Source organism: Myotis brandtii, unplaced genomic scaffold (genome assembly GCF_000412655.1).
Source record: "Myotis brandtii unplaced genomic scaffold, ASM41265v1 scaffold143, whole genome shotgun sequence".
NCBI lineage: Eukaryota > Metazoa > Chordata > Mammalia > Chiroptera > Vespertilionidae > Myotis > Myotis brandtii.
In genome coordinates this window covers 3,830,232-3,843,406 of record NW_005355115.1, presented here as the reverse complement: position 1 = coordinate 3,843,406, position 13,175 = coordinate 3,830,232, and the positions used below count along the sequence as shown (strand labels likewise).

The 13,175-nt window shown below is 48.4% G+C and overlaps 1 protein-coding gene across 3 annotated transcripts in view; it reads right to left on the bottom strand.

The window, feature by feature from the left end:
* GTPBP2 (GTP binding protein 2) overlaps window positions 1–13,175 on the bottom strand; it is a 40,328-nt gene that overhangs the window by 25,542 nt on the left and 1,611 nt on the right. The window contains exons 1-12 of one of the 3 annotated variants that reach the window (XM_014535381.1): window positions 13,072–13,169; window positions 10,835–10,861; window positions 10,362–10,546; window positions 9,845–9,953; window positions 9,453–9,650; window positions 8,985–9,159; window positions 8,600–8,819; window positions 8,061–8,196; window positions 7,867–7,925; window positions 7,054–7,225; window positions 6,288–6,452; window positions 5,240–6,062 (exon numbers count right to left, since the gene is read on the bottom strand). In XM_014535381.1, coding sequence (XP_014390867.1) covers window positions 5,886–6,062; window positions 6,288–6,452; window positions 7,054–7,225; window positions 7,867–7,925; window positions 8,061–8,196; window positions 8,600–8,819; window positions 8,985–9,159; window positions 9,453–9,650; window positions 9,845–9,953; window positions 10,362–10,495 — 1,545 coding nt within the window. In that variant the 5' untranslated portion in view covers window positions 10,496–10,546; window positions 10,835–10,861; window positions 13,072–13,169 and the 3' untranslated portion in view covers window positions 5,240–5,885. Of the gene's footprint in view, window positions 1–5,239; window positions 6,063–6,287; window positions 6,453–7,053; window positions 7,226–7,866; window positions 7,926–8,060; window positions 8,197–8,599; window positions 8,820–8,984; window positions 9,160–9,452; window positions 9,651–9,844; window positions 9,954–10,361; window positions 10,547–10,834; window positions 10,862–13,071; window positions 13,170–13,175 lie in introns of those variants that run through there. The other 2 variants (XM_014535380.1, XM_005860971.2) reach the window with 2 other exon arrangements.

Genomic DNA, 13,175 nt, shown 5'->3' with positions numbered 1-13,175 from the left:
TTAATTGTTTAGGGAGGCAGTCATATAGTTAAAAATGTGTGGACCTTGGAGCCTAAGAGATCTGGTTCCAAACCTGGTTCTGCCTCCTAAGTATATGGCGCTGAGCAAGTCACTTTCCTCATCCCTGAGATAATGAGCAAAATTAAAATAATGCCTTACAGGTTACTGAAGATGAGAAACAATTTATTAAAGTACTGTAGCACAGAAAAGGAACTGAGTAAAAAAAAATAGTTTTTTAGAAAATTTCCCCTTATCTCTGTGACAGGGGTCACTCAGTAAATACTGAATTTCATACAAGCAAACTGTATGATAACCAGTTTTAGCCATTGGCCCTTCTACCTCTTGCATCATGTTCTAATGTACGAGACTGTTACTGCACCACTTTAGGAACTCTGTTTAATCATGACTTGGATAAGTCATGATCAGAACTAGATCAGCTCTAGACCTTTGCTACTCTGAATGTGCTTTTCAGGAGCAGCAGCTTCATCAGGGGACTTTTTAAAAATATATATATATTTATTGATTTCAGAGAGGAAGGGGGAGAGAGAAAGAGATAGAAACATCAATGATGAGAGAGAATCCTTGATCAGCTGCCTCCTGCACACCCCCTACCGGGGATCAAGCCTGCAACTCAGGCATGTGCCCTTGGTCAGAATCGAACCTGGGACCCTTCAGTCCGCAGGCTGACGCTCTATCCACTGAGCCAAGCCGGCTAGGGCAGGGGACTTGTTAAAATCATCTCAGCCTCACCCCACCTCAACTGAATCAGAATCTGTATATTAACAAGATTCCTCAGGCTGTATCTTAAAGTTTGAGAAGTACTGATCTAGAAGATACCAACAACCAGCCAGGTTTGTAGAGAGCATTTACTTAAATTCTAAAGTACAAATTTAAGGGGTAAGTACTTGGGCCTTCAGGGTCACTGGTGTGTTCATCTCTTTCCTACTAGAGTGACTATTTAGCTTAAGGGTTTTCAATTGTAGCTTTTTTGCACTTGTCCATGTTTATAGTACTGTATTCTTAGCTCTGTTCTTATATGTGGAAAGTCAGCTTTTCTGATATGGGGGAACCTTGAATAAAACTGAAGATGAAGGGTAGTGAAGACATTGGGGGTGGGGATGGGAGAGAAGACGGAAAGGGGTGGGGGAATGGGAGATATCTGTAATACTATCAACAATAAAAAATATATAAAAAACTGAAGAATTGCGTTTGGTGGTGGGGATAGTGGAGAAGTAGGGAGAATGGTGTACATATCCCCCCTCCCACACATACACTCAAACCAACTGCTTTTTAATCTTATAAACTGGGGATCTGTATTTACTTTGAAGATGGGGGAAAACATTTGAAAACCACTAGGTCTAACAGAAAATTTCTTCCTCCAAAAATAGTTTCCTTTTTTTATTGCAGTTAAATATCTAATAAAAGACAGTATTCACTGTGTACATGGTCCTTTCCCTACTAGATCTGCAGTTTCTTGGAGGTAAGAATTCTTCAGTGTCTTGCACATAATAGATGCTTGATATTCACTAAATGAAACATAGTAAAAAATTTTAGATAGTTACTAGAACTGGAACAATCAAAATATACATACTACTTGGGGGCGGGGGGGTAGAGAGCTGCTTTATGTACCTTTTTATCCTGCATGTCCCATTGACATAGCAGAGTGGCTCACTAGTTCCTGAATATGTCTCATTGAGTACTGAGATGATTTTCCAAAATTTCCTTTCTCAATCCAGGAAAAGTTAAAAAAAAATTAATTAAAAAAAAGCATTTTTGTTCTTTAACAGGTGATTTGTGTATAGGTTTAATATTTCAAATCCACTTATGACCTAAGTGAAATTGTTTTAATTCAGGTGTTTATGACAAGTTTTAAAAAGTTGCTTTGATATAAGGATGAATTATGCCAGGATGTGATCATTCTGCATCTGTTGTTGATAAGCAGTCAGAAGCCCAACTGGGGGGGTCCTGCTGGGGGCTTACGAATAGGAACATGTGGAGAAGCAACAATGGTAAGGGGATATCCTATATAATAAAAGCCTAATATGCAAATCGACCAAACAGCAGAACGGCTGGTCACTATGATGCACACTGACCACCAGGGGGCAGACGCTCAATGCAGGAGCTGCCCCCAGCCCGCAGGCCCCAGGCCAGCCAAGGCGGGTGCCAGTGGGAGGCCCCTCCCCTGCCCCCATCACCCCACAGATAAGCCCTGATCGCTGGCCAGGCCTAGGGACCCTACCTGTGCACAAATTTCGTGCACTGGGCCTCAAGTGTAGACTATAAATACTGAGAGTTTGTGAGAACTATGAGTTTTGGTTTGGGTGAGACAACTATTCGCTAACCCCGTGGTCGGCAAACTTCAGCTTGCAAGCCACATGCGGCTCTTTGGCCCCTTGAGTGTGGCTCTTCCTAAGCCTTAGGAGTACCCTAATTAAGTTAATAACAATGTACCTACCTATATAGTTTAAGTTTAAAAAATTTGGCTCTCAAAAGAAATTTAAATTGTTGTACTGTTGATATTTGGCTCTGTTGACTAATGAGTTTGCCGACCACTGTGCTAACCTAAGAACTCTGAAGACACTTGAGACATGTGCTCCTACTTGTCCACAGTGGTGTTAAGCCCATGCAGGGTTTTGCCCTGGCTGGGTAGCTCAGTTGGTTAGTAGCGGTCGCCAACCGGTGGTCCATGGACCACTGGTGGTCTGTGAGGTCCGAAAGGTTGGCAACCACTGGGTTAGAGCGCTGTCCCAATACACCAAGGTTGTGGGTTTGATCCCCAGTCAGGGCACATTCAATGAATGTATCTTAAGTGGAACAACAAAAAGATGTTTTTTTCCTCTCTCTAAAAATCAATAAAATTAAAAAATCAATCCATGCAGGGATCTCAGAAGTGATAATCCTCATAGCAGCTTAGTCCTCCCACTACCTAATGTCCTTGTGCCCTAGCAACATGGGACTTTTACTTTTATGCTGGCAGCTGGAAATCAGCTCTTTGGTGGGTTGATAACCCTCCCAAGTGCCTCCTGGTAGTGTGATTAACCTGTCATTTGTTTGATGTACGTTATTTCTTTACTTTGCTTATTAAGAGATATTGTATGCTACTGGCTTTTGAAATCATAACACCCAAAGCGAACCTGTGCTAAATAAGTAGCTGGCAAAAACAAAAGTCAATCTCTGAGCATAACTTTGTTGTCTCCCAAAAACAAAAACATTTTTTTGTGTGCCAAATATAACCTTTCCGTATAGCTCAGCAATTGTACAGATGGAAGTAAACCTTCTCTTAGTTCCCAAAACGGGAAGGTCTTCAACAGTAAGGCTTCTTCGTGACAAGTGAAACCAGTGAGCAAAAAAAGCAGCTGAGCTTGAGAGGTAGGGAAGCTATCACTTTAATACCCTGGAGACAGAATGCCCCTGGGGACCTCAGGCCACATTTATCATTAAATTTCTTTTTCCAAGTTCAGTGCTCAAAATGCAGTCCCTGCTTTTTGTAGTTGATTTTAACGTTGAGCCCTATTTCTCTACCCATAGACTGTGATAATCAGGTACTCTGAACACAGAAACAGGAAGGTACTAAAGTTTGGCAAGGTGGCCCTCATAGCTCCAAGGAGCCAGTTTAGGCTCCATAAACCTCACTTCAGGCTATTTTGCATTGATAGGTAAAGCACGAGGACCAGATTACCATGTCTCTAAATTCTATTCTTCATTAAGTAGCTGGCATACTAATCTCCAAATCTCTGACACAGTAGTGAGTTCCTTACCATAAGTGGCCAATTCTTTAAACCCTAGTGCCGGGGAACGCAATCACGCTCCTCCTGCAGTGTCACTATTAGATGCTAGTAGTTCACTCTTTATTGACAGATGGCACCTAAGTGCAGATTACTTATGATGCTGAATGTTTGTAGTTCTAAAACTGACCACTAGCATTTATATGCCTAATTTTTTACAGGTACTACGATTTTATGAAGGTTACTCAGATTTTGTAGCCCTAAAGCTTTGAAATGGCGTCCAATTCTAAGTCTGCTTTTATTAGTGATGATGATATTGCTAAATATGTCAATTCTTGCTGTGAAGATGATTTTGTGGAAGATATTGGAGAAGGGTGTTCCTCTATTTTAACATTATATGTTTTGTTCAAATTTTTTTCTACTAGTATTTTATAATACAATCAGCAAACAATATATGCCAAAGATGAAAACAAATGTAGTAAAGGTTTCCTTAAGTTTTTGAATATGTAACTTCATTTACTTGCGATTCATAATTTTTTTCCTAAACTGCTGTAAAATCAGCAAAAATGCCTTGGCAATTTTAGCACAGTTCCTAGGATATTGGTTGGCATTCAAAGGGTTTAAGTATGAGGTGGTTACCTATCTCAGCTCAAGACAGCAGTTTTGCTTTCTATTCTGCTCAAAGAACTATGCAAAACAGCTCAGAATACTTGATCACAATACTGGAACACTGATCGCAGGTGGGAGAGAGGAAAGGAAGAATGGTGAATGAGGTATTAGGAGAGCTCTTTCCCCATTCAGGGTTCAGCAGTGTTAGGGTTTCACTTGTCTCTAATCCCAGAGAGGAATCTAGTTCTGGAAGTTGAACCCGTGTTTAATAAGCACAGTGTGTTCAATAAAACATTTTTATTCTGTACAATATATATATATGTGTGTGTGTATTTAAATATATATATGTATGTACATATATATATACGCAAAGAAACCTCAACCAACAAATCCCTGAGTCCATGGGAACCCAGGACACTAACAAAGGGAAAGGAGGGAGTCCATGTCCTAAAGAGTAGGAAATATGGCAACAACTTTCCCTTCTCTCCAGGTTCCCAGCAACAGAGGGAAAGGGATGGTCACTGCAAATTACTAAAACAAGAGGACTTCTGTAGGAGCGGGAAGCAGGGTGGGGTGGTGGAACGGGAGCTGTGGGTCAGTGTGGGAAAGTAAAACATACGGCTTGCTCCAGCATTAAAACCAACAGATCACTCCTGGCCGGATAGCTCAGTTGGTTAGAGCATTGTCCTGATATGCCATGGTTTCTGGTTTGATGCCCAGTCTGGGCACATATAATAAATGCATATATGAGTGAAACAACAAATCAATGTTTCTCTCTCCCTTCCTCTTTCTAAAACCAATTGAAGAAAAAACACAAAAAACCAACAGATCACTGCAGAAGAGGGGACAAAACTGATTGACATGCAGCTGACCTTTGGTATACCAAGCCTTAGCTTGGCAGCCCCACGCCTGGGCCAGCTCAACAAATAGCACCTGTGGGGCCTATGAGAGGAGAAACGGGGGAAATGGCCCTTGAGTGAAGAAGGGAAGGGCCATAAAGCTGAGGAATAGGCTGCATGTCTCAGCACAGGATGGAACATTGCCATTCACTGTCCCTGTGCCATTTCTTCAGACCCTAGGCCACCAGATGGCCAGGAGCCTGAGTAGATGTCTTCTGTTCACAGTCAGGTAGAGATGGGCAACTTACATGGTCTTCAGAAGAGGTATAGAAAAAGGAGTGTTTTCGAGGACCACTCCCAGTTGTGACAATTCCTGAAGTGCAGGGACCACACCGGTGAATCATGCCAGTCCTGATAGTGGGGCCAAGGTGGCAGCGGTCAGCTCCCTCCGTAGACGGGTCATGGGGTTTCCAGGGTGGATGAGCCAACGAGATGGACACACAGCTGCTGAGCACTGCCCTGAATTCTCCTGTCTTCTCCCTCAGGGCTTTCCCTCCCTGGCCACACCAAGCTTGGCACCTTTCCAGCAAGGTGGCAGGGAGCACCCCTCTCCCTAGCCTATTAACACACAGAGCCGCCAACAGGGGGCAGCATGGCCAGAGGCATCTTATATTGTAGGGACAGCAATAGAGCTGTGCCGGCTTGTTTGAGTTCAGAAGCCCACGTTGGCCTGGGCTTCTCCCGCTGCAATGGCTTGCACATCTGTGACATGGCCGATGCCCTTGGTGACACCCTCCCGGAACAGCAGCTTGGCGCCCACCTTCAGGTACTCTGGGTGTTTCAGGAAGCGGAAACGTACCACTGCCTTCTCCCCTGTCCGCAGCTTGTCCTGCAGCAGATATGCGGTCACTGGCCCTGGTAATGCCTCGGGTCCCATTCTCTACCAGCCTGGGTTCTCCACCCTCAGGGGCCTATCAGGCTTCTACCCACTCTGAATGGGTCTTTGCCCCTTTGGTGGGACCAGGGAGTTCTCTATGAGTCTGGGGCCAGGCCTTTCTGGAAGGAGAATTCTGACTTTTCCCTGGAAAAATGTGCATAGCTGGGTCCCTCTCACCTTGGCATGGATCTTTTCCACCACTGCCGTCTGGCGGACATTGCCCACGTGTACTGTCACTTGGAAGCCTCGCCGGAATGTGGTGGCATGGAACAGTAGGACTATTTCTGCCTCGAACACTGAGCAGATGGTGGGGTTCATCTCGGGGCTCACCATCACCATGCCCTGGGGAGGACAGCCCCAGACCTCATGTTAGTCTCTCACCCTTACAGCTCCCTAAGTTTCCTCTTCCTCTAGGACAGTGGTTCTCAACCTTCCTAATGCTGCGACCCTTTAATACAGTTCCTCATGTTGTGGTGACCCCCAATTTCATTGTTACAAATTGAACATAATTAAAGCATAGTGATTAATCACAAAAACAGTAATTATATATGTGTTTTCCAATGATCTTAGGCGACCCCTGTGAAAGGGTCATTCGACCCCCAAAGGGGTCGCGACCCACAGGTTGAGAACTGCTGCTCTAGGACTTCAAACACAAGACCTCAGAAGGCAATATCCAAAGCTCTCCTCTTAAGAGGAACCCTCCTTACCTACTTCCCAGGTCCTCTAACCCTTCTAATGATTTGTATTTCTAGGGTCCTGGACACTTGGGTTGGACCACAGTGATTCATAATTAGTGATCTGTGCTTTATGAGTATGCTAACCCTTTTCAAACACAGACAGTCTGTGTAACCAGCTTCCTGGGGTAGAGACCATGTTCTCTTTGAGTTCCCCTTACACAGGTGCTTCTCTTGTGTCCCCTCTCCAACCCACCCTCCCACCTCACCTTTCGAAGGAGCGCACGGTCAAAGTCCCCGAGGGCCAGTGTAGCAGCCTGACCAGCTCGCAGTACACGACAGGCAGAGCGGTTGCGCTGGATGCTGCATACTCTCAGCTCCAGGAAGCAGCCATCGTCCGTGGGGCCCACCACCAGCTGGTCGCCCTCACGGCAAATCCCACTGCAGCCCAGAGGGCGGATGGCACAGCGTCAGCCCAGGCTCCCTTACTTACTTCTCTGCTAGGGTCACCCAGAGCATTCTTTCCCCTCTATGGTGAGTCCCTCAGGAGGGGAAAAGAGACCCTAAATTCTGACTTAGGGAAAAAATTCTAACTTGGAGATAGAGGAGATGGCTGCTTGCCCCAGTTCAGAGTTCAGATTTTGAAGGGTAGTACCAGGAAAGGCAGTGATGACTGGCAGAGGTACCTGCTGGTTTGACACTGAACATCTGATCCCTGAAAGAGCAAGACAGCCCCTTGGGTTTCATCCTCTGCTTTGGAAAGAGTCTTAAGGGCCCTCTCATTTCCCTACTTGAAAATGAGGTCAGCTGAATACACTCTAGTTTTCTTCCTGGAGCCCAAGACCCACACTTCTCCCTCAGGGGCCTGGAGATGCCCAGTAGAGCAGCAATACTGTTTCTTCCCTCACAAGCCACTGGACTAGCTTTCTCCAGCTCTTCTGATGGTGAAAGCCTAACCTGAAGACAAGCACATCTTTTAGCTAAGCTCTGTTCAAGTCCAGGGTCTCCTTTGGACCATGATGTCTTCTAGTGTCTGGGTATGTGAGGGCTGAGTGGGGTGGGCAGCAAGCAAGGAAATTCACCTGGAAAGTGTCCCTCCAACAACTGTCCCCACCTCTGGTACTGTGTAGATTTCATCCACCTGAAGCCAAAGAAAATTCTATCAATGGCCTGTGCAGGTGCAAAATCTCTAAGTCTCTTAAGCAGACTTGGGGCTTAGCCAGAATTAGTCCTTCCTAGTTCCCCGGCTCACTGCCTGTTTGGGTGGACAATTTACCTGAAACTCTGTCAGCTGCTGCATGAGTTCCTCCTGCTCTTTGCTGTTGGTGAGCGGTGGCAGGATATTCAGAAAGACTTTGAGCAGGTCCAAACTCTCTCCAGACACACTGGACAGGGTGAAGATAGGGGTGACGCTGTAGAGGGAGGCATGAGATAGACAGATGAGGAAAGTTCTAACAGGAGGCAGAGGCTAGAGCCCATTCATGGAAAGGAGCTTTTATCAGGGTGGCTAGGCCCCTCCTGATAACCTTCCCAGGAGCTTCAGGCCCTGTCTCTGTGAACCAGCCAAGGACCTATCCAGAGCCCAGGGGGGTTGGTGAATGCCTGTCACAGCACTTTGTCTCCAGGGTCCCAGGCATCAGCAAAGCTCCAGGCTGGCTTGGGGAAAGGGTCGGCCCTTTAGCAAAGACCCTCCCACAATCCCAACCTGCAAACCACAGAACTGAGCCAGACTGGTTTGGTCCTGAGGTGGGACACCCTGTTCCCAGGCCTGTGACAGCCTCCCCGTGGATCGGCTCTGGAGTGAGGAAGGCTTACTTGGGTGACTGGGCAAACTGCTGGGCAGCGGTGACGGCATCGTCCTCAGAGATGACCAGCATGGGGACTTTGTGGCAGCCGGGCTGCTTCAGGACCCGCTCTAGCTGGCGTACCGTCCTCTCCACTGTGGTCTTGGCGCACAGGTCCACCTTGCTGACCACGATGAAGAAGGGCACTTTCAGGGCCAGGGCCAGCCCCAGATGTTCCCTTGTTGTGCCGGCTGCCTCAGAGAAGGAAGGCAGGAGTCAGGAGAGAAGAGTGAGGATGTGGGAGGGAGGAGAGGGAACAAGAGAAAAGTTCATCTGGCTCCCAGGTTGGAGGAGACCCAGGGTAGGAGAAAGTCAGCACCCCCTTCCAGCCACATCCCTGCCCCAATGCCTCGTACCAATCCCAGTGTTAGCACTAACGAGGAGCAGGGCACAGTCAGGGCAGTAAGAGGTGAGGCCAAAGATGGTGGTGTGTAGGTACTTGTGGTGGCCGGCCAGGTCGATGAAGGTGATCATCTTGGAGCTGCTCTCACAGATCTCTTCTGCCGTCCGTGAGTCACTGTAATTCACCACCTGGCCCAGAGCCCAGGGCTCTCAGTGCCCCTGCCAGCCTCCCCAACCCTTTCAGAGTTGCCAGGACCTAAACCAGTCCCTGGGTGACCCTGCCTCTTAACCCTGAGCCCCATTTCTGATTTAATTCAGTTGATTCCCCATGGGTTTTCTAAGGACAGAGCTTGTGCACTGCCCTCAGGGCTTCATCTACTCTACTCCAAAAAGTCTCCACACACTCCCTCAGACTCTGTCCCTCACCACTACCCTCCCATCCTCACAGTCTGGCCCCACTGGGTCCCGTTGATTGCATGCACCTCTCCCTTGCTGTTAAAGCCCAGGATCTCGAAGCTGATGCTGGAGGTCCGGCCAGACTGAATCTCATGCAGGTGGCGGAACAGGTTGAGCCGAGCCCGGCCCCGGCCATTGTCCAGCTCTCCTTGGGTCAGGACTCCAAGCAGAGTTGACTTCCCCGAGTCCACATTCCCCAGGACAGCCACACGAAGGTCCAGAAACTGTGGATGAATTGTCAGAGGTAAGGGCTCCAATCCCTTCTCTCTCTCTACTGAAGGTTGGGTCAAGGGCAGTGCTGCTCCCTGGGAACCAAATGATGAACTGGATAGCCCCAGGGTCACAGGCCAGGAGACAGCCTGCCACCACAGGGTCCTCAGGGAGCATGGGTGTGAAAGGCAGGGAAAAGTGTGCTCACCTGCTGGTTGTCAGGGACCTTTCGTACCAGCACCTCAGTGATCTTTCGGGGCATGTCGCTATCATAATCCACTTCTCGCTCCCGGAGAACAGTGATGTCTGCCCCAACCCTATCACAGCAAGGCCAAAGCTGCCACATCTCGCTTGTACGCCCCCATCCCCAGCCTTCCATCCTGGCTCTGGACCAATGGCCTTCCCACACGTCCCAAAGAGCTCCCAACGCGTTACTTTCTCTCCTACCACCCTCCAATCTATCCCATATCCCATATCCACATGTTAAAGATCCCTTTAAACAAACAAACAAACAAACAAACAAACAAGTCTTAAATCAAAAAGCAAAAAAGCCTAGGTTCAAATGTGGAGGAGCTCAGAACTAGCCCTCCCCACTTCAGCCCTTTGTCAAGAGAAGGCAGCAAAAGGAAAGTATCTTCTTGGCCCTAAGGCCCTAGGTGACTGGATGCATTTGGGTTCTCCCCAGAGTTAGGGAAGAGAGAACGGAGGGGGGAGGGGAAGCATACTTCTCTGCCATCCGGTGCAGGGTCTTGAGGGAGGCCCGCATCTCCTCCTCAGCCAGCCCCACCAGCAGCCCATTGTCCTCCACCCCAATCTGGTAGACTGCCTCACCACGGCCCTCCTGGAGCCGCCACTTCATCTGTGTCACCAGGTGCTCAAAGCGGTACTGGGATGGATTCACCAGCTTCAGCTTAGGGCAGGTGAGGGATCAGGAGAAGGTGAAATCAGAGATGCTCCTCCCAAACCCACATGCTCACCACCTGTCCTGCTGTAAGGACCAGGACCTTCCCTTCCCACTTAAACCCCCTCATGCCTGGCCCCCCTCTAACAGTGAGTCCCCCCAATAAAATGAGGTACAGAGCCCTTACCCTGAACCACATCCCTAAATTACTATAGATCATGAAGTTGGAAGGATCTCAGAGAAATCGCCATCCCATGCCAGCAAGGACAACCTGCACCTCCCCAGCCTAAGACTCACTTTATATTCGATGTTTCCGTCTTCAGCCTGAAAAGAAACAGAAAGCGGTTACCAAATACGGTCCAGACCCAACCCCTACTTCCCCGAATCCTGATGGCGCCCAGACAATAGCTAATTTGAGAGAGCAGGAAGCCACAGTGGCACCTGCTTAGGCAGGTGTCTGCCAAAGGTCATTGGCAGACAAGCCCTCTACCCAGCCCCAATGTGACTTCTCCCAAGGAAAGGCCTCTAAGAACAATCACCCGTCTAAGCCAGGAACAGAACCCTGAGTCCCTCCTTGCTTTGGTCACTGGCAGCATGTTCTTCCTAGAGCAGCGGTTCTCAACCTGTGGGTTGCGACCCCTTTGGCGGTCGAACGACCCTTTCACAGGGGTCGCCTAAGACCATCCTGCATATCAGATATTTACATTACGATTCATAACAGTAGCAACATTACAGTTATGAAGTAGCAACGAAAATAATCTTATGGTTGGGTCACAACATGAGGAACTGTATTTAAAGGGCCAGAAGGTTGAGAACCGCTGTCCTAGAGGCAAGATCACTCCTTCCTTCTCTTCAGGCCCTCAAACTGCCGTCCCCAGAAATCTGTCTCCGCTGTGTCTGGGCTGTTGAGGCCATTCTCTGCCACTGGTCTGGGAGACACCATTTCCTTCCTCCCCACCCTTCTCAGCTGATGTCATCAAGAGTAAGAGAATGCAAGAGGTTCTGGACCAGGGCCAATGACTGAACTCAGCACTGGTCATTACAAGCCCAATGAGAGAGGAGCTGAAATAAGAGAGGGATAGGGCTCCAAAGTTGGGGCTGAAGAGAAGAAACTCAGAAAATATAATTAAGGGGACAGACTCACGGTGGCTTTTATCTCCTACCCCCTAACCCAGGGGTGGGGAACCTTTTTTCTGCCAAGGGCCATTTGGATATTTATAGCATTATTCGAGGGCCATACAAAATTATCAACTTAAAAATTAGCCTGCTGTATTTGGTCAATTAACTCACCCCTAATGCCTTGGCAGGACCAGACCAAATGATTTCTCTGGCCTCATACGGCTTGTGAGCTGGACGTTCCCCACACCTGCCCTAACTCTTATGTCTAAGCTGAGGTGGAATCCTGAGTCCACTCCAGTCTCCTCTACCTCTTCCCTATATTAAGTGACCCAACAGAAGTATCCTATTGCCCGAGCCTTCCCCTCTCAGGTGCAAAAGGATATGAGATTTGCTGGTTCTGTCTGTCTTGCATTTCTGCACTCCTCCTCCTTGGCCATTTCTCTTTCTCCCTTTCTGTCATCATTCCATCTCTTCAAGGCCCTCTGACTCTAGGCTCTCATAGGCCTTCACCTATCATCTCTATTTCATGGAGTATAAGGGAGATCTTTACTCATCAACAAAGACCTTCCTTTTTATCATTTTGACGGAAATGAAAAGTTAGAATGAATGGCTTCAGAAAAGTGGTACAAGGATGATCCAAAGTGTGGCCCCAGGACCAGCTGCATTAGAACCAACCAGGAACTTGTAAATGCAGATTCTCAGGCCCACCTCTGACCTACGGAGTCAGGAACTCTAGGGGCGGGGCAGCAATCAGATGATTCTGATACTGTGCTAAAGTTTGATAACCACTGGTTTAGGCTCTTCTTCTGGGTCCTTCTTTCCTCAGATGGACAAAGTAGCATTATTCTCTGCCTTAAGGTGTAGATGAAGCAGGTATGTGGAGGCTGCCCTCACATCCTCCTAGGACAGGCAAAGGGCAGGATTACCTGACTGACTGTTCTGGGGTGTGTGTGTGTGTGTGTGTGTGTGTGTACTCAGGGATAAGGACAGAACATACTGCTCTTTTCCCCGGTACTCGCCTCCTCCCCATGGAACAAGTGTAGAAAACTCTGCCTCTCCATCCCAGGACTAGTCTCCCTGCTCGCAGTGCAGCACAGGCATGAACCTGGGCATCCATTCTGATCACCCCAAGGGGATGGGAGTGGGATCTCCCTCCCCCACTTCTCCTGCATTACCTAGATCAGAATAGGGGGATCCTTCTCCCCACTCTTCCTCTCCGGGGTCCTGATCCCGGAGAAGAGGGCCAGTCTCTCTATCCCTCCTTCCAGGGGTCCTGGGACCGGAAGGAGGGGTTCTACTCTCCCCAGGGGTCCTGACACCGGAAGGGGGTGTCAAGTCTCTCCGTCCCGCCTTCCCGGAGTCCCGGGACCGGAAGAAGTGGTTTCTACTCAACCCGCCACTTCTCAGGTGCTCACCTCGGGGGGCAGATACGGGGGGTTGTTGGCTTTGCTCCCTCTGTTCTTTCCGTTCTTCTTCTTCCCCTTCGGGCCCCCGCAGCCGCTGCTGCCCCCGGCGCCCC